The 18,395-nt window shown below is 42.9% G+C and overlaps 1 protein-coding gene across 1 annotated transcript; it reads right to left on the reverse strand.

Annotated features, from left to right (window-relative positions):
• Positions 1 to 1,198: 1,198 nt before the first annotated feature.
• LOC121610627 (immunoglobulin superfamily containing leucine-rich repeat protein 2-like) lies at positions 1,199 to 3,361 on the reverse strand. The gene is made up of 2 exons (XM_041942836.1): positions 1,876 to 3,361; positions 1,199 to 1,830 (listed from the first exon to the last, which is right to left on the reverse strand). Exons 1-2 carry the CDS (start codon positions 3,359 to 3,361, stop codon positions 1,199 to 1,201), a joined length of 2,118 nt encoding a protein of 705 aa, XP_041798770.1.
• Between the last annotated feature and the right edge of the window lie 15,034 nt (positions 3,362 to 18,395).

Genomic DNA, 18,395 nt, shown 5'->3' on the forward strand with positions numbered 1-18,395 from the left:
CAGCTCGTCTAACACTGAGCTGGGAAACACACCAGGAAGGACACATGACCCAGATACAGCGAGGCAGCGGCGTCACGGAAACACTCAGGAGTCGACTAACTCACCCACATTTTACCAGTGAGACAGAGAGCTTATTTAAAACAACATTCAACAGTTATCTTCACAGGAAATGTTTGACTGGACAACGAGCTCACAGCACACAGTGGCTTCCTCTTTACATGAGAGGGTTGAGTTTCTGTATTTTAAAGCAGCTGCACTCCTAAAACGACGGCACAGATTCACTTTAAAGCTTTTAGTTACAGTTAGCCCATTTACTAACGCATACACCTAGGTCACATTGTTCCTAATCTTGTTGCAAACATGACACATGTAGCACGAGCTTTGTTACTCGTTGTCTCTTTTGTTGTCGAGCAGTCCTCTGACACAGAAATCATCTGTTGTGTGCTCACGTCTGGTTTTCACTCACAAGATATTTATCAAACAAACATGCTCTAAATTCATCGGGAAGAGGCAATAATTAAGTTTGAAATCTGAATAAATTTGGGAAGATCGATTATTTTGTGGCAGGGAGATGGAGTCCCAGCTAATTTTGCTAAAACAGCTGTACGATCTGCATCTCACTGTTATAAAATGCACAAGAGGCACAAATCAACAAATAAGCCTTCATCTTTACTGTGGTGTGACTGTATCACTCTGCCAAAGAGCTCATACTTCACTGCACTTAGTTGAATAAATAAAAAATGTCTTCGTTATGTGTCCCATGCTTGTCTATCACCATGTGTATCTTTGTGCAAAGCTAACCTGCAGCTGGACACACGTAGCTGCATGTTTAGCGGTCTGACGTGAGAGCGACATCGATGTCTGCAGCTGAAGGAAGCAGATAAGCGCACTTCCCTGAATGTCGAGCTTTTCCTTTAAACACTCCTCATGCTCTCAGGAGGCCTCTGGCTGAAACACATCATCAGTGTCATCCTAATGAAAGATGAAGCTGAGCAGACGTTGAATGCTTTGACGGTGGGCCGCCTTTTTCTGCTTTGATAAGTGATTTATAATTTTCAGCACACGGGCTGGTTCTATTTTTCCTTTCAGCGTGTGCAAGCATGAATCGCCTTTCTGCAAACAAAAAAATCCTAAATTTTACCCTTTAACTGAATGCAAAAGAAAGCTGCAATGACGTGATGGCAGAAACATGCGATTATTACTGATTGGGATATTTGTAGTTGCTTATTATATTCACTGCCTCAGCTCCTAAAGGTAACCGATCACTATACTCAGATCCCACCTCACAGTTGTCTAAATTCGTCCTGCACTGAGACAGACTGAAGGACTCAGTCATGACGCTTTCTTCTGTATCCGCCTCCTTCTCCCCGTCTCCATCCCCGCTCTCCGTCTCCCCCTCCTCCTCGTCCAGCTGGCTGCCGTTAATCTTCCTCTGGGACTCGGTGTGCGGTGCGTGGATGTTAAAGTTGGCGGCGAGGTTCCTCTCCATGTGGTACTGGTCTTTGGCCTTCAGGATCAGCTTGTAGGTCTTGCTGCGGTATTTGTACACCAGGTGGAAGCACGTGGCGCCGAGCAGAGGCACGGTGGACACGGTGAGGAGGCAGATGCTGACCGAGATGATGATGAGCAGGTTAGGTACCCTCCTCCTGGTGGTGAACAGCACCTGGACCTCACAGTCCTCCCCTCGGTAGGTCAGACACAGGGAGTAATTGGTGCCAGGACGTAAACCGCTGAACAGATATGTGTTGACGCCCTCTTTGATCCTCGACCACTGCACCGCTGAGTGTTTGCGGTCGGCAGTGACGCACAGATACAAACCATTTGAATAGACTTTCTCAGAAACTTCCGGCTGACCGTGATGCTCTTCGCTGTCACCCTGGAGGCTCTCAGATGAGGCGGTGGTGGCGGCGGCCTGGTTGGTGCTCTTGTCTCTGGGTATGAGAAGAGGATTGAGGCGCACCGTCGCTTCTGTCTCTGACACCCCTAAAGCAATGACGCCAAAGTCAAATGTGTACTGCTTGATGTCGTCCAGGCTCCCGTTAAAGACGTGGCTCGAAATGTATCTCGTATTAGCCGTCAAGCCACATTTTCTGGCACGTGACGGATGGCTTGTCGCCTCCTCAGGGGACTTCGAGTTGAGCTCTGCTGTGGGCGGGAAAGTGGGCACGACGTTCATGAAGTCTTTCCTCTTTAAATCAGGGAGACGCACAGAATCAAAAAGAGAAGTTTTACCAGTCGTCTGGGCTATTGATGGGTGTGTTTTTGTGTAAGTAGGTGTTGTGGCTATTTGCTTTTTGGGCGTTGGTTTCGGTGGCGCCACCACCATCACTGACACCGAATCCTCAGCTCTTCCAAATTCATTGGTGGCTGAGCAGCTGTAGTTGCCACCATCGTCTTTCGTGATGTGTGGAATGATCAGAGTCCCGTTGTTGAAGACTCTGATGGGATTGTGGGACAGTGAGGAGCCCATATTTGATTCTGCTGACTCATCCTCATCGAACGACAGAGCCACCTCCTGCTTCTGCCTTTTGCTGTGAATGCTCCACATGACCAGCGGCTTTGGGTTTCCCGTGAATTCACAAGTCAACACCAAAGCGCTGCCCTCATAGACTGTTGAGTTATAAGCATTTGGCTCAGCTCGTATTGTGACATTTGTGCCTGCGCACTTTGACTCGGGCAATTCTCCGATTATTTCCCCTTTAAGTTTCTCTGGAGATTCACAAATGATCAGATTCTGCTCTGGGACTGTGATGGTGGCTGTTGAAATCCAGTCTCGGAGCCAGTCCAGGGAGCAGGTGCAGGCAAAAGGATTTTTATAGATCTGCAAATGGGACAAAGACACCAAACCGTCAAATGTCCCTTCAGCTATGGTTACAAATTTGTTGTTGTTGAGTCGGAGGGACCTCAGGTCTTTGAGGCTAGAGAAGGCGTCCCTCGGCAGGTGGACCATCTCGTTGTGGTTCATCTTCAACAGCTGCAGGCCCGTGAGGTTCTGCAGATCCTCCCAAGGAAAGTCTACAAGTTTATTGTGGCTGATGTCAAAGTTTCGCAGATGAGCCAAAGGCACGAGGGTCCCGTGCTCGATGGTGATGATCTCATTGTGGGCCATCCACAGCGACGTCACCTGGGTGACATTGTCGAAGCTCCCCAGTGGTATCAGACTGATCTTGTTAGCGGAGAGGCTCACGGTTGTAACATTAGGAGGCAAACCGTCCGGGACTTCAGTTAAGTCTTTGTAGGAGCATTCAGCGAAATGTCTGGCGTATTTATCTGAGCAGGTGCAGAGTTCAGGGCATCCGAGTCCGGAGGCGAAGACTGTGGAGATCCACAACGTGAAGTAGAGGAAGTCTGCAGCCGCCATTTTCTGCTCCTGTAAAACAGTGGACAGTCCATCTATCAATCAGTACATTAAACTGGATTCATTCGGCACCTTTAATGCAAAAATGATTACAAAAAGTATCAGCGTAAAAGAAAAATACCACTCAAACAAAATGAGACTGAACTTTAGCCTCTGTTGAGAGATTTTGCTTCCCTGAACGCAGGCTCTAATGATAAAAGGTGTTAAGCTGCAGACTGTAAAACCATCTGAGGCAAATCCATGATTTTGTGCTCCATGAATAAAACTGTCTTGACCTGACAGCAGCTCAGCCTCACTAAGAATCAGTCCTCTGTTGCTAAAATGACATTTTGGCCGCTTGATTCTTATCCTCTGACAGCTAAAACTGTGAGTTCACCTGCATTTCTGTCTGACAGGAGAACACAGAGGGCCCGGCGGGGTCTGGGAAAACAGACACAAAAAGCAAAAAAACTGCTGCACGACAAATGTCACAGCCCAGCCTCACACCGGCTGCATGCTCGCCTTGAAGCTCTGGAGATCAGCCGGTGTCTCATCCACAGAGGAGACAGTCCGGCGGCTGTGTTGAGTCACCTGCAGAAGCTTCTGGTTTCTAACTACGCAGCAGCCTTCGGGTCTCTGTCCTTGGTGCTGAAAGGCAGCCGCATGCCTTCTGTTTGTTTACCGTGCAAACCGCTGGAACTCCCTCTTCTATCTGCCTGCCTATGAAACAAACACCGTGACTGTCGGTGTAATCTGACTCTGCAAGACCAAAGTTCACGCCTGCAAAAAGCCCTCGACGCAGGGTCGCACATGTAACATGGATGAGGGGAGGAAAGAGATCCCTCACCTGCTCCTCAGCGGCCAAACACCGTGTGACCAGCTTACCCTGTCTGTTTATTCCTGCAGAGGAACCCGAAGGCGTCAGTCGCAGTTTGCGGTCAAAGCAGAGCGGGACGCATTCATCCGCCGAGCCGTCCGTCTGTGCGCGTCCACATGGTGAAGACACGCGTGTCCGCTGCGGTGGGTGAATATATCTCACAGTGAGCTGTCTCCCCCTCCTCCTCTCTTCCTCCCCTCCTCACAGCTCTGGACAGAACAGCATCGACGGATCCAAAAAAGATTTTAAAGGGGAAACGACCGTCACCGTTTACAGCTGATGTGAGGGCTGTTTGGCGCTTTATATAAGGTATACATAATAATAATAATAGACTACTAATACTGTTTATACTACTACAGCTACTTCTAATTATAATCTGTCTTTGTAGAGCTAGTTTTAAACCCGCAAAGTCACATAAAAGCAGCAGAAACAAGGATTACAAACAGTAAAAACACTAATATGAAACTTAAAGGGGGATTTTAAACATCAGAGCCTGCTTACAGGTTTTAGGGATGACTGCTGCCTGTGTGAAAAGTTGCATAAAGCATTTCATGTCTCTCAGGGGTGTAGTTCAAGTAGTTCTGGACCCTGTACAGACTCCACGGCTGTTCATCCTGGTGCCTTTGTGGGCCCTCCACACAGGAGGGGCCTGTCTACCCAGTCCGACACCCCCTGGTGTCTCCAGTGATGTCACTTGAGTCAGTTGTCTCTGAGGACAACAAGTTTGATCGTAAAAATCTGCAGGTGTGGAGTTAGAAATAGGTGAGTTAATAAGTCCTCTGCAGCCCACTCCTCACCTCTGTCAGCGGCTGCAACATTAGCAGCTACAAGCGTGACGAACAGTTAGTGGTCAAGTTGCATTGTGGGTAATGTAGGACAAGGAAGACGAATGTTGATAATAAAGACAATGTCCATTTTGATCCTTTTCTTTTAAACTTCCCATCATGAGTTCAACAGCGTTATGTGAGTGCAATGCTAAATCAGTGGAGAACTGTCTTCAGACTAAGAGTCATATAAAAGTCGTACAAAAATAACCCAATTAAACATAATTAAGAATAATAAAGAAAATAAAACCTGAGACAAAAAAATACTCATGACTACTTTGTTAAAAAGTTACTGCAAAACTTTATTCATCAGAGGAAACAGGTGCACTTCTTCACACCAGAAAACTGCACAAAAATCACCATGTGTTGATTTTTTTTGGGTAAATAAATCAACAGTCTGACAAATCTGCTTAATCAGAGAATACTGTGTATAACAATAGAATTATTATGTGCCTTCAAATAACCAAGTAGACCCAGTAAAATGTCTATTTTAAAGCTGCACCAACTGACATTCGAATACTGAAGGGGTATTGCTGCAGTTCACTATTGTACTTTAGGAAATTTAGGAAAATCTCATGTCAGGGTCTCAAGAGGGAGTATTTACAGACCACAAGACTCAGCTGATGTTGTGCTTTATGAATGTTGTGCTTTATTTTAAAGAGGAGGAGCTCTGGGTGATGATTCAGCCTTGTGTCTGAGAGAAAGGTGAACATGAAAAGTGCAATAACGATAAGATCTACTGCAGGTTATATTACACAAGTGTCCTCACCTTGTGCAGTAGTTTGAGGCCTGTTTGTGTGTGTGTGTGTGTGTGTGTGTGTGTGACATGCAGTACATCATTAGGAGCAGAGGGCAGATTGAATCCTCTGAAGAAATCTTGATTCATTTAGTTCAGATCTAATCTCATCTTCATCATCCTGCCTGAAGTCTCTCTGCATCATTACAATGAGTTTCTGGGTTTCTTCTCCTGCTCGATTCCTCCTTTTATCACTGAAAGACAAAGAGGTGGATATTTTTGAAGCTGCACAGTGAACTCATTTTAACCCAGAGAGGAAAATCAGTTTGCATCACTGCAGTCTGCATCCATCCGAGTTTATTTAATACGTTTTTAACAAGCAGCAGTTTTATCATTTATTATTTTTTTTGTTTTAATTTCCATTCAGTGTGTTAGTTTAGAGAAGACTGTGCCTCCAACAAAACAACTGAGATATGAGGTTTGAGTTTTCATTTCAGCTCTGTGCCTCTTTTTTTCATTAACTGATAAAAGTTTTATTTGCAGTAGAACAGTTCAGCAAAAAACAAAATGTCAGTGTAACAGATTATTATGAGAAAGGAAAGAATATAAAGCATTAGAAAGATTCAAACAGAAACTAAAAAGAATGAAAATATAAAATACAAATAGATTAAAATGTAATAACATCCTCAAGCATGAATAAACAATTGATGCAAAGTTGTACATTTCAAGATAATCAAAACAATAATGAAACTCAGTCTTTATGTTTATTAATAATGTGCACAGGAGCTATTTTTATGAGTCCACTCCCTGTTAGATGCATGTACAGCCGCTCTGTGTCCACTAGGTGGCAGCAAATAACAAGTGAAATCTGAGGAGAGCTGTGAAAGTCTCAGTAGCAACATATCAACATGAACAGTCCTGAAGCTAATCGTGCAAGTCTCTTCTTAGAGACCCACTTCATCAGTTTGCTGCCATAAATAGTTTGCTCTTTCATGCAGGAGCTGCAGGACAGCATGCAACGCGAGGAGTGAAGTTTTATAATTTAGACAAACTAATGTCGGGGTGGGACCTCTGATTTCCTGAGCAGAGACATCTGGCATCTGAAATCAAAGAGGAGGCATATTTTCAATCAGCAGGATCATCAGACCTGAGGCAGGCAGGGCTGCAAGGACGGCAGCATAATCTGCTGTCTGTCCTCTACATGAAACTATTCTAACTGTAAAAAATGTAAATGTAAAAAAAAAAAAAAGTAAATAAAACTAAATTTAGTTTAGTTTAACATACTGGCATGAATGGAATAGAAATCAATGGCTGCTCTATGTAAAACACGTTAAACACCACACTTTAAATATGGCTGCAGGGATGTATAGGGAAAACATGAAATATTCTTGGTATGGACACCACATCTTTACAACACTTCTGTCGTGAACCTGACTTTCCAGCAGATGGCGCTACAAGCATTGAGGAAAGCAGTTCAGTTCAGAAGTTCCACTGTAAAAGATCATCTGAACAATAACTGGTGCAAGAAAACCAATCGTCAGAGATATTTAAAGGGAAAATCCATATTTAAACAGCAAATTTCTCCCTGGAGATAAAGAAAGTATCTATCTATCTAACAGCAACGTCTTAGTCAAGTACCTGCACCTGTTACCATGGTGTCTCCACCAAGGTGTGCTGTTATGCTTTCTATACTACAAATTTCTACAAGACACACATGGAAGAAAGGAGAAATGAAATAGTGAGAAACACTGAAGGTTTTGTATTTCTAGAGAGAAGTTTGGAGTCCTGATCAGGTGTTTCTGTAACCAGCACCCAGTGGCCATTAGTGGTACTGCGGCCTAAAGCATTTTGCATTGTCTTCAGTTTTGATGACAGTGGTGACGAGGTCAGATTAACAGATTAAACTGAAGTGAACTGACAGCAGACTGAGAAACCTGCTGAGATCACACCGAACCTGGTCAAATCTGAGTTCACTCTGTTGTTGTAGCTCTTGTTCATCTAATCATGTTTGACTTCCAGAGCCTTGTTGACCCACCAGGGGTCAGTCTCTACAAACAAATGTGGTGTGGACAAACCTTGTTCCAGTCCTCTTTATTTAAAATTCTGGCCCAAATCTTCCAATAAGCACCCAATACCAAATACGTCCGGGTGACTTGCAAGAAAGGCTATTAAAAATGATGCACAATAGACTTTCAATTAGATGCAATGAAGGTGCCATGAAAATATGGCATCTTAAGTTTCAAATATTTCATTAAAGCATTAAACTGTGTGCTTAAACCTGCATTAACTGAATTTCTGGCCATTTGGACCGGTCCAAGAAGCTGCACACACAACACTGACATACTTTCACCTCGTAAAGTTGATAGTGTTCGCAACATCCAGCAGATACGGAACAACACTAGCATTTATCTGGAGTCGTACTCACGTCCACCTGATGAATGTAAGTTCAGTATCTCCTGTCTAACACCTGAGGAAAATATCGTTAGCTGCTAAATGCTCCTTTGTGTTCATCAGTTCGTTGGTGTGTTGTTTGGTGCTCCTTTGTGTTCATCAGTTCGTTAGTGTGTTGTTTGGTGCTGGTCAGGCGGTGTACAGGTAGTTTATCAGAGTCTTGTCACAGGAAAGAGCTTCCTGCTGTTGCTTCAAACGGCTGGTTGACAAGAGCAGTGAGACTGAACCAAACCAAAAACAATGACCTGAAATAAAAACATTTTTTAGTCTCTGCATTAAGTTGAGGGGATGTGCTAATTGATGGTTCTCTTTTGGTTTGTCATTACGTGCAACACCTTTCACTTCAACAGGCTCAAAGTAAAATGTTGATGGTAAGCAGGTGTAATGTTTAACATGGTCATAGTTGTAGTTTAGCATGTTAGCATGCTAATAAGTAGCGATACATGCACAGTGCAGCTGAGGCTGATTGGGTTGAATTGGCTGAATGTGGTTAGTTTTGTAGGTATTTAGTCATAAACAATCTGACAAAGTGAAATTTGGACCTGATCAAGCTGATGATTCATTTAGTAGTTGTTGAGACAAGAAGAATAGTCACCATCTCACAGGAAAAAGTCAAGGAATCACCGTAGTCAGTAAAATTTCATGGTTGTTCATCCAGTAGTTGTTGAGGTATTTCAGTCTAGACCAGCGCGGTGAGCCACGAGCCATGCCGCCAGTGTGGATAAAAATCACAGCGTCTCATTACAAAATAGCTGCTGCACTTCACTGAAAGCCACAGATCAATGATTACAGTGTCAGAGGGTCTAAAGGAGCATTTCTCCCTGAACTTACAAAGAGGTGGGTTCACAGTCAGCTAGCGCTGCTTTGCATCAGCATCCAACCGAGGCAGAATTTAATCAAGTCATTTTCCATATTTGACACAGCCTGAAAATCAAAAAGAGATCACGTGTGTCAATGCAAATTCTATACAGGCTGAACTGCACCGCCACCACCCCCACCTCTTCTCCTCGTGTGTGCTCCATCCATTTACCCGCTAACTTACACCCCTCGGTGGCAATATGATTTCGGCAGTAATGTGTTTCTATTGCTCTTCCTGTGATGCCCCGCGGCATCGCTGCACCGCTGTGTGGAGAGCTTGGAGGGCTTTGGAGAGCCTCATTTACCTCTATAATCTTTCACAGTCATCAGCATCCTACCATGGTGTAAAGCACTCATGCACACACAATAAAGAGACAGAATAAGTCCAAACGCAGAAAAGAGTCCTTGTATATGGCTGAGTTGAGGGAGAATTAACATAGTGAAGACGCTGCATTATGCAAATGTGTTATGGTTCCTCTCTGACAGTGCTGGTAAATTGGATGATGTTTTACGATGATGTAAGAGTGAGTTAAGGCACGATGGATCAGTGCCTTTAATACCTCTTTGATATGTGTCTTTCTCCTCGGGCGAGCCCCTCCTCGACTCGTCCCGCTCCGAGACACCAAATTCGTCGGCTCGCCTTCGTGACGCCTCCCACAAGCTGCTATAATTCTTGGCGTTGAGGCTCAGAGAGTCAATAAGACAATAACACAGTGTTGGATTAGTCTGCGGATGAACTGGGCTGACTGGAGGAGCTGAGAGTGTTAAACCTTACTAAGGGGATAAAAGGATTGGGAATGTGTTTTGGCTGCTGAGTGGCTCACCCAGCACTCATTTTATGTGGTTAAAAATAAAAGAGATGCAACTTTTTTTGGTGAGGTTTGCAGTCATGAGGAGAAGTAGGGATAAAGGGATCACCGGCAAGGTCAGACGCTTAGACATCAACAAGAATTAATCCTGTTACAGTGGCTAATGTTGAGTGAAATAAGGGAGTATTGCACAACACACAAAAACACACACACACATAGATACAGCAGCACACACAGGACGGCGGCCTTGGCTTTGTTCTAAAGCTCTTAGCCGTTTGTCGAGTGTTACACAGGCTCCATTTACTCCTGATTGCCTGTGACTGGTGACCTCTGAACCCAATCCACACAGGTGCAGCAGGACGAACCATCAATACTGGCAGCAGGTTGTTTTTGCCTCTGGGCTACTGGATAAATGATGCCCTTGGTGGACACACACATTCAAAACACGAGCACACACACCCATACAAAGACAAAAAGAAAATCCTGTGCCAGCGGTTTACGCCATTTACTGCAAATCACGTTAACTTGACATCAAAACAAAACATTTGGCAAAGTATGCTGCTGCGTTTAACAAGTTTTTTTGTTTTTAAGCATCTGTTGCTTTTTTATTTCAGTTCAATATGATGTAAAAATCTCTTGAAATTTGAAATCTTTGCATGTTTCTTGTGAAAAGTCAGATACTCTGACCTCTTCAGGTGTCTAAAAATTATTAAAATTAACAAATTTGAGGAGAAAAAAATATTTTTTTGGTGGAACAACTCATAACTCATTGACATATGCAACATGTGATGAGGAGTTGCAAGTAAACACTGCTTCTTTTGAATGGGTAATAAGGTAAGAAAGGCTGAGAAGGCTAAGCTAATTGATTTTCTTACTGTTCACAAATGAACGGAAATCAATGGCTGCCCAAAACGGTAGACAAAAAAAAATCCAAAAATGTAAAGCTTTATAGCTGAATTAAACAATGACAACAAAAACAGTGAGTATGTATGAGTCCTTTTATCTGTTGTGGTCATGGCTGTGAACAGTAACTATTAGAAAATTCACCATTATTTTCACTTGATTTCAGTTTCAACTATTTCATAGCAACTTTTTAAAAAAATTTACACATTGATATTACCCTATTAACAGCATCTTTTTCCTCATTTGTCATTGTGGTTTGGTTGGTTAACAAACAGATCATCAGTGCAATGTGTTGTTGACTCTAATCATATGCTCAAATAAACTGACATTGTACTGTTCACAAATGAATGGAAACCAATGGCTGCCTCAAAAGTAAAAGCTCCTACATTTTGTGGCTGAATTAATAAATGGTCAACAAAAACCGCAAGTATGCATGAATCTATTTATTTGTAACTTTCATGTAAACACTTAAAGCAACATACTGGTGGTCGTTCAGCCCATTCACTACAAATCATCTATGACTTATGCTGATCCTGAACATTTTGAACAAATTACTGTTGACAAATGAATGGAAACCAATGGCTCCCTGAAATGAAGAATGCACAATGTTATAGTTGAATCCATAAATGGTCAGCAAAACCACTGAGTGCACTTCTATCTGTAATTTTCATGTTAACATTTAACACTTGAAAATGATCCGTAATGTAAAGTAGATGCAATTTGCAATTATAGGGCAAATTAAACCACCATATTTTTTTTAGTTTGGCTCGTTTTCCCTCTTCGGAATGAGACATCTGCTGCTTTTCATTCTTGTTCAGTAAATATCACTTTGACTGAGCAAAACAATCATTTAAAACTCCAACTGGACAGTTTTTATATCAGTGCTCTGTCATATTTACTGCTTCCTGCCAATCACCTGTATCTTCTACAGGAACTAACCTCAGGAGCGTGACACCTTGCAGGAGTTACAATCACATCTTTGTCTCATAATTCTGTGTTTTTTAAGTGTTACAAGAGTTGATTTCCATTTCCAACGACTAATAAAAGGCGTGCTTAAATCTACTTCTGCAAAATAAAGAAACAGAGATGTAGATGGACTGTGAAGACATCGGCACGCATACAGCTACAGTATACTGTACTGTACACACAGATACTCTTACTCTCTCTTTCACACACACACACACACACATCAGGGTGATGAATCATGGCCTCATGGCAAGAGGCCTTGATTTTGGGACATCATCCAATATCAGGCCTTGGGGAGAAAGAAGAGATGATGCACACACACACACACAATATATATATATATATATATATATATATATATACCCGAACCCTCCATTCCCCCTGTTCCTCCATCCTCCTCTCCCTCCATCCCACTGTCCTCCTCCCCCTCCACATCCCAGCTGTCTGAAAGCCTTGTTACAGATACAGCAGATTTAGTTGGGGGGCCAGGCACCCAGGGACGGCACACACCGTCTCCCCCCTCCTCTCCCCCACCGCAGCCTCCCATCACACAGGGAGTAAATGTATTCATCTCATCCTCTCCGGCCAGAGAGGTCACAGCCTTATCTCGCCCTCTGCTGTAGCGCTGTCAGCTCACCAGCCGCAAACCATAACTTCTAACTGCTAGCAAGAGCTCCGTGTGGTCGGAGGCAGGCGAGGAAGACCGGGAGGCAGTGACGAGGGAGGAAGAAGAACAAAGAGGAGGAAGGGCGGGAAAGAGAAGGAGGAGAGAGGGAAAAGGAGGAGGAAAAGGGATCAAGAGGGAAAAGAAGAGGGGTGTGTCGAAGGTGAGAAGGATGGAGCATGAAAACTGAAAACCAGCCATAAAAGATCAGGAAGAGGAAGCAAAGAAAATGTTTGCCAGTTTTTTATTGAGTCCCATAAAGAATCTTACATGATTTTCTTAATATTGTGCAGCATTTAGCCTCAATCTGTAATCTGTAATATCACTGAAATTCACTTTTATCTAAACAGACGCAATACTCACTTCCACTTCCAGGTTCTCTGAACTTCCCACAGGCTTTGGGTATTTGCTAGAAAATCCACAGTTCCAGGTCCCATAAACCACCACTGGGCTCTGTGTATTGGCTGGCACAACACCATCTTCCCCAGTCCTGTAAACTGCAGATGTGTTTACCTCACTTGTGTGTTTTACACTCATTTTAAATTCCCTGAAATCTTACCAAACATTTCAGCACTGATGCACAATTAGGACTGAATTTGAGAGGTTGGTAAACAACCTATTTTAAAGTCTGTACGCTTCAGATAGAAGTAAAGTAAGCTTGAGGAATAAATTGGTCTAAATGCGGAACAAACATTGAATTGGGTGAAAAAACATTTATGTGGGTCAGTAGATGTCAGTAGATGTTAAAGGGCCATATTCTGCTGCTAGCAGCTGCAAAAACACTGACATTTCTAGGAAATTCCTTAAACGAGAGAAATCATGGCGTGCAGAGTTCCTCGGTCGGGAGATTTCTTCTTCAATTAAGAGTCTTGAAGCCTGAAAATGAGTCTCAATGACTTGTTAAGACGGATGAGTTTTGCAGCGAATTTAAAGACAAATGAGGATTGTGTGAAGCGGGGGAGGGGAGCGAGGGTGGGAGACAGCGGGGAGGCTGGCGGTGGTGGTGGTATTACATGCAGCGCCCTTCCCCTCGACGGGAAGTGTTTTACAATGCAGCCGTCAGATGTCGAGGAAGGCACTTCCACCAGAGTCCAGTTAATTAACCACATCAGTTTCTTAATGTGATCAGTTTTAATTAAAACGGAATTTAATCGGCAGTGGTAACAGGAGGGTAGCGGCGGTGACAGTCGGGGGAGGGGATGGTGAGGGGTGTGAGGAGGTTACGCCACAGTGGGCAGGTTGCTTAAATGTGTGTATGTGTGCACATGTTTGTGTGTGTGTTAGCGCCGGGAGCTGCAGCAGCCCCGGTTTCCCTCACTTCAGATTTGTGGGTGTCTAATTAATATGGATGGAGCATTAAGCCTTTTGGACTCTGGTGCCTCTCATTTCATGACTATTAATGATTTTAATGAACTGGGCTAATAAGGCCGTTTTTCTCCGCTGAGCTCTGGAAGGGCTATCCGACACACGCCAGGGTCAGGAGGACGGGCTCCCCCGGCCTCCACATGGGAAATTAAAACAGCACTCACAAACCCATTAACGCTACATTGTCCGTGCGCTCATCAGACGCTCAAACACAGAGAGCAGTGCGTGAAACTCTGCTGATCAGGAAGGAAGAGAGGAGGCAGGTCACACGGCGCCGTGTGAAATGAAAATGAACGGTGAACGAGGCCCTTTTCAGACATTAAATCCGTAACAATACCGGCTTCGTCTGTCTGGCCTCTTGACATTCAGGCTCCGCTACGTCAGCAGAGACGATGTTTGGGCGACAGTTCGCACCTGAGTGACGACAATGAGTCGAAAAGTGAAGAAGAAAGTCAAGTTTTTCTCTTCGCTCTCAAAATGCTTTACCACTGATGAAGCCTTGTTACAGTGAATTTCTCTTTTCTTTCATGATGCTGAATGTAGAGTTTTGATGGATATTCACAATTTCATCCATGAGGTTGGCGTGTGGTGTTAGCCATACTAGCAGTGTAGCTTTATGTTGGTAATGTCTTTCATCTGGTCCAATTGCTGAACAATTGTTGGATTGTGATGGAATTCTGTGCAGACGTTCATGTCCGCCACAGAATGAATCCACAGCCTGATGTTGATATTTGTGGATTTCAGCAAATTGTCTTGACAAACACTGGTTTAAATTAGCCACAGATGTTCCTCTCGGGATGAAATCATCTGACTTTCATTAGGTCAACTCTTCAATTAATCCATTGCTTTGCTTTATAACCTGCAAAAAATAATACACCTGCAAAACAGCCTCAGGTGTATTTTGTGTTTAATGCTAATTAGCAAACATTGGCATGCTAACATACTTAACTAAGAGGCTGACCACAGTAAATGTGGTCATTGTTGACTTTGTCACCGGAGTGTGTTAGCATGCTGACATTAGCTCTTAGCTCAAAGCAATGCTAATTAGCAAACATTGGCATGCTAACATACTTAACTAAGAGGCTGACCACAGTAAATGTGGTCATTGTTGACACTGTCACCGGAGTGTGTTAGCATGCTGACAATAGCTCTTAGCTCAAAGCAAAACTGTGCAAAATAAAGCCTCACAGAGCTGCTAGCATGATTGTTAACGATCTAATTTTCAATGCTTTGTGGTTTCTCAAGGTGTCTTAGCAAGGTGGACCAAAATGTGCATCTAATCTCTGCATTTTTAACTTTGTGCTCCTGCAGCTTTTACATAAATCTGTCAGCAGATTTGTGCCATGTTGAAAGTGTTATGGAATTGTTATGAGGTCTGACCTACCAGGATTTTTGAGATTTTCAATTACTAATAAGACTTCATATAAATGTGTTTCAGATGCTTGTTCAGATAAGGTAACAACACGTAAAATTGCCTTCAAATATATTAAATGAGGTGAATCTTTCCTAAAATGATCAATAATTGCTTCAGGAAGAAACACAATCTGATCTGTTTTATGAATGATAAGCCATTTCACATGAGCTGGGAAAAGCAACCGTGATGCATGAGGGTTTTTTCTGTCCAAGCTCCAGTCCAGTTATTCTCCTCGGGAGAGCTTTTGTCCTGTCCTGCGGGAATGAATGTGTCTCATCTCATTTTAGTTCATCGAATCAGCTCGGAAACAGTGAAACACAATAAAGTAGCTGTGCTGCAGAGGCGGCGTGTCCGACAAAATGAGAAACTGAAGAGTGTGTTCGTTTCACAGCGAATACTAAGGTGAATTCTTTTGGTTTTTCTTCTTTCTTGTCTGTAATCATGAGGTGAGAAACTGTGCTGACTTTCATCACTAACTTCAAGGTCTGGTTTAAGAAGGAAGCAACTGTTTCCCATGCAGAAAAGCTGCTGACCGTTGCTGCCATTTCACACTGAACACTATCCCTGACCGCTACTCTTTACACACTTTCTTCCCCCAAGGCGCCTCAGAAATCTTCTCCCTCACGCTGATAGACAGCCATTGATTATCGCTTCATTGCAGCAACAAACAAAGCTGTTGAACCACAGCCCACTTGACTTCGTCCTCCTCCATCTTCCCTCCTCACCGGCTGGGTCACATCACGGTGGCGTCGGTGGCCTTGTGTGCGGAAATTTACAGCCCGATGTAGCCATCTGTTATGTAGCGAACGCATGGTGTTCACCTTCTACAACGCACTGCTTTGTATTGTAAATGTGCTATTAGCATTCATGAAGGTATTTACATGCATTCACAAGCCACGCTGCTGGTATTTATATCACACATTGCACACAGCAAAAGCCATGGCATTCTCCCAAGTTATGGTGGCTCCCCTTAAAGGCACAATTCACCAAACGGCTCTGTGAGAAAGTGAAAAGGATGAACTTTTCACGATGACCTTTGCATTTGTGCTAAGCTCATGAAATGCAAGTGGTTTCAAACCTTTCTGGCTCGTGACTCTTTACCCCTTTACTTGTGGCCCCTTGTTGTCACGACCCCTCAGGTTTATCTGGTGACGCTTTGGAAGTGCCTGACCCCTTGGTTGGGAACCTCTGGACTAAACTATCTTACTGTATATGAAGTAGTTCAAACCAGCTTCACCAACCTTTTTCCTCTCAAGGGCCTTATCAATTTTTATGAGCTTGCTCGAAGGCTATGCTAGATTATTGTACACATATCACACTGGCATCTACTGTGACGGCTGGAACGGCTTCTCTTTGGCGAGATGTTGAACGTCACATGGTAGTGATGAAGATGACAATGATGATGCTACTTCAGTGCATGTTTCCTCAGAATGGGAAAATTGTCAGGACGTACATATGGCTTATTGAGCTCAGGCAGAGGGAGGTTGTTGTTCGTCGTTTTTAGCCCACCATTGCTTTGCAGATTAATAATTTTGTGTTGTAGGTTGGCGGCATGTTTTGTTTACTTTTCATGTCCTGAAGCTTCTCGCCAAATGTCTGTTTGCACAATTCTGCTTTGTCTAATTTTAGCAGCTCCACAAATTCTCCTTCTGAATGAGGTTTTAGCTTCTAAGCTATTAGCTCGCTCACAGCAAAACGAACCTGCATAACACTGTCTCTGTCAGAATGTGGTCTTCTGAAAGCTGCCTGTTGGGCAGCCAATGTCCACCAAAGAGCGCTAACTTAATCCACGCACACTTGTTCTTGCAGCTCATCCAGTTTAGCATGTTTGTAGCTATAAAGATGCTCGAGGTTCCTGTCTTTTATCACTGCAAGCATGTCCCGACAAACGAGCCACATTGGCTTTTACTTTCTTGTTTAAACAGAAAAATAATTGTTTTGTCAATTTCTCTTGGAAAGCGGGACACTCTGCACCTGCTTTTGTTTTCTTGACATGAAGCATCATTACCTTGAACCTGATCTGGACAAGCATACAGCTGGATGGGATCATCCAGGAGGACATGTTAGTCTACTGTTATTTTTGCAGAAAAAAAGTTGCTGATAATTTTTTGTATTTCTGAGTTGCTTGTATTTATGTATTGTATTCATATTTTTTGGGGTTTTTTTTTAGCCTCTTGGTCTGGATCAAATGGTTTTGCTGGCTGCATACGGCCTGGAGGCCAGATGTTCAACACCCCTGATCCATAATTTTCCAACATTAGCTAATATTACACCACCATAAGCTACTGAGCATAGCAGACAAAATAAAGCTGTTGCAGAAAAAACACATTTTTGTATTGTATATATTGAACAAAGGTGCATTTTACTTCTTATGAATTCAACTTTTAATTTGCAAAGTGTTTTTTCTTCTTTCTAATGTTACATAGTAAAAGTATAATTTAGTAAACCATAAGTAAAAGTTAAGATGAACCTTACATCTCTGTGGTGCAACCAAACATCGCCTCAGCTTCAGTATAAAACTAGTTTCAACACAACGTTCAGCGTGGACTAGAAAACATGTGACAGGCCGCCGAATCTGAAACAGTTAAATGGAATTCAGCCATCATTAAATTTATTATTTACACCTGTGCTTTTCCTACTGTGACACCTTGCTGCCCACCTGATCCAAATTGCTTAATCAACTGCCATGTAGTTTTGTATACATGCCTGTTGATGAGCTCTCCTTTGTTCTATCATACCTGTGTGACAGGTGACTCCACACTGTGTTTAACTGGTGCTTCACGCGCAGAGGCTGATGCACAAATGTTCAAAACTTTTGATGAAGGTTCATATCCTGTCTCAACTTAACTATTTAACCAAGACCACAATAACTTTAAAGAGTCTAATGTCCTGGTGCACCCATTAATAAAAAAGGCCAATTCTGCATAAAACTGAGCAAAATATTGATACAGCAATGAAAAAAATTTGAAAATGGAAAAAGTGCTTAATTAACTTTTATTAGAAGACTACAGAAAACAATGAGGGTGGATGATGTCAAACAAAGAAATAATATGTTAACACAGGCTTTAGGCAATTACTTATATTTCTGTAAGTTAAAAAAAACTGGAGAAATAAGCAAATAATCCTCAGTCGATTGAACTTTTGTTTATTCATTCAAGTCTTTGCTCAGTATTTAATGTAGTATATGTTTG

This window comes from Chelmon rostratus, chromosome 1 (assembly GCF_017976325.1).
Source record: "Chelmon rostratus isolate fCheRos1 chromosome 1, fCheRos1.pri, whole genome shotgun sequence".
In the NCBI taxonomy this organism is placed as follows: Eukaryota; Metazoa; Chordata; class Actinopteri; order Chaetodontiformes; family Chaetodontidae; genus Chelmon; species Chelmon rostratus.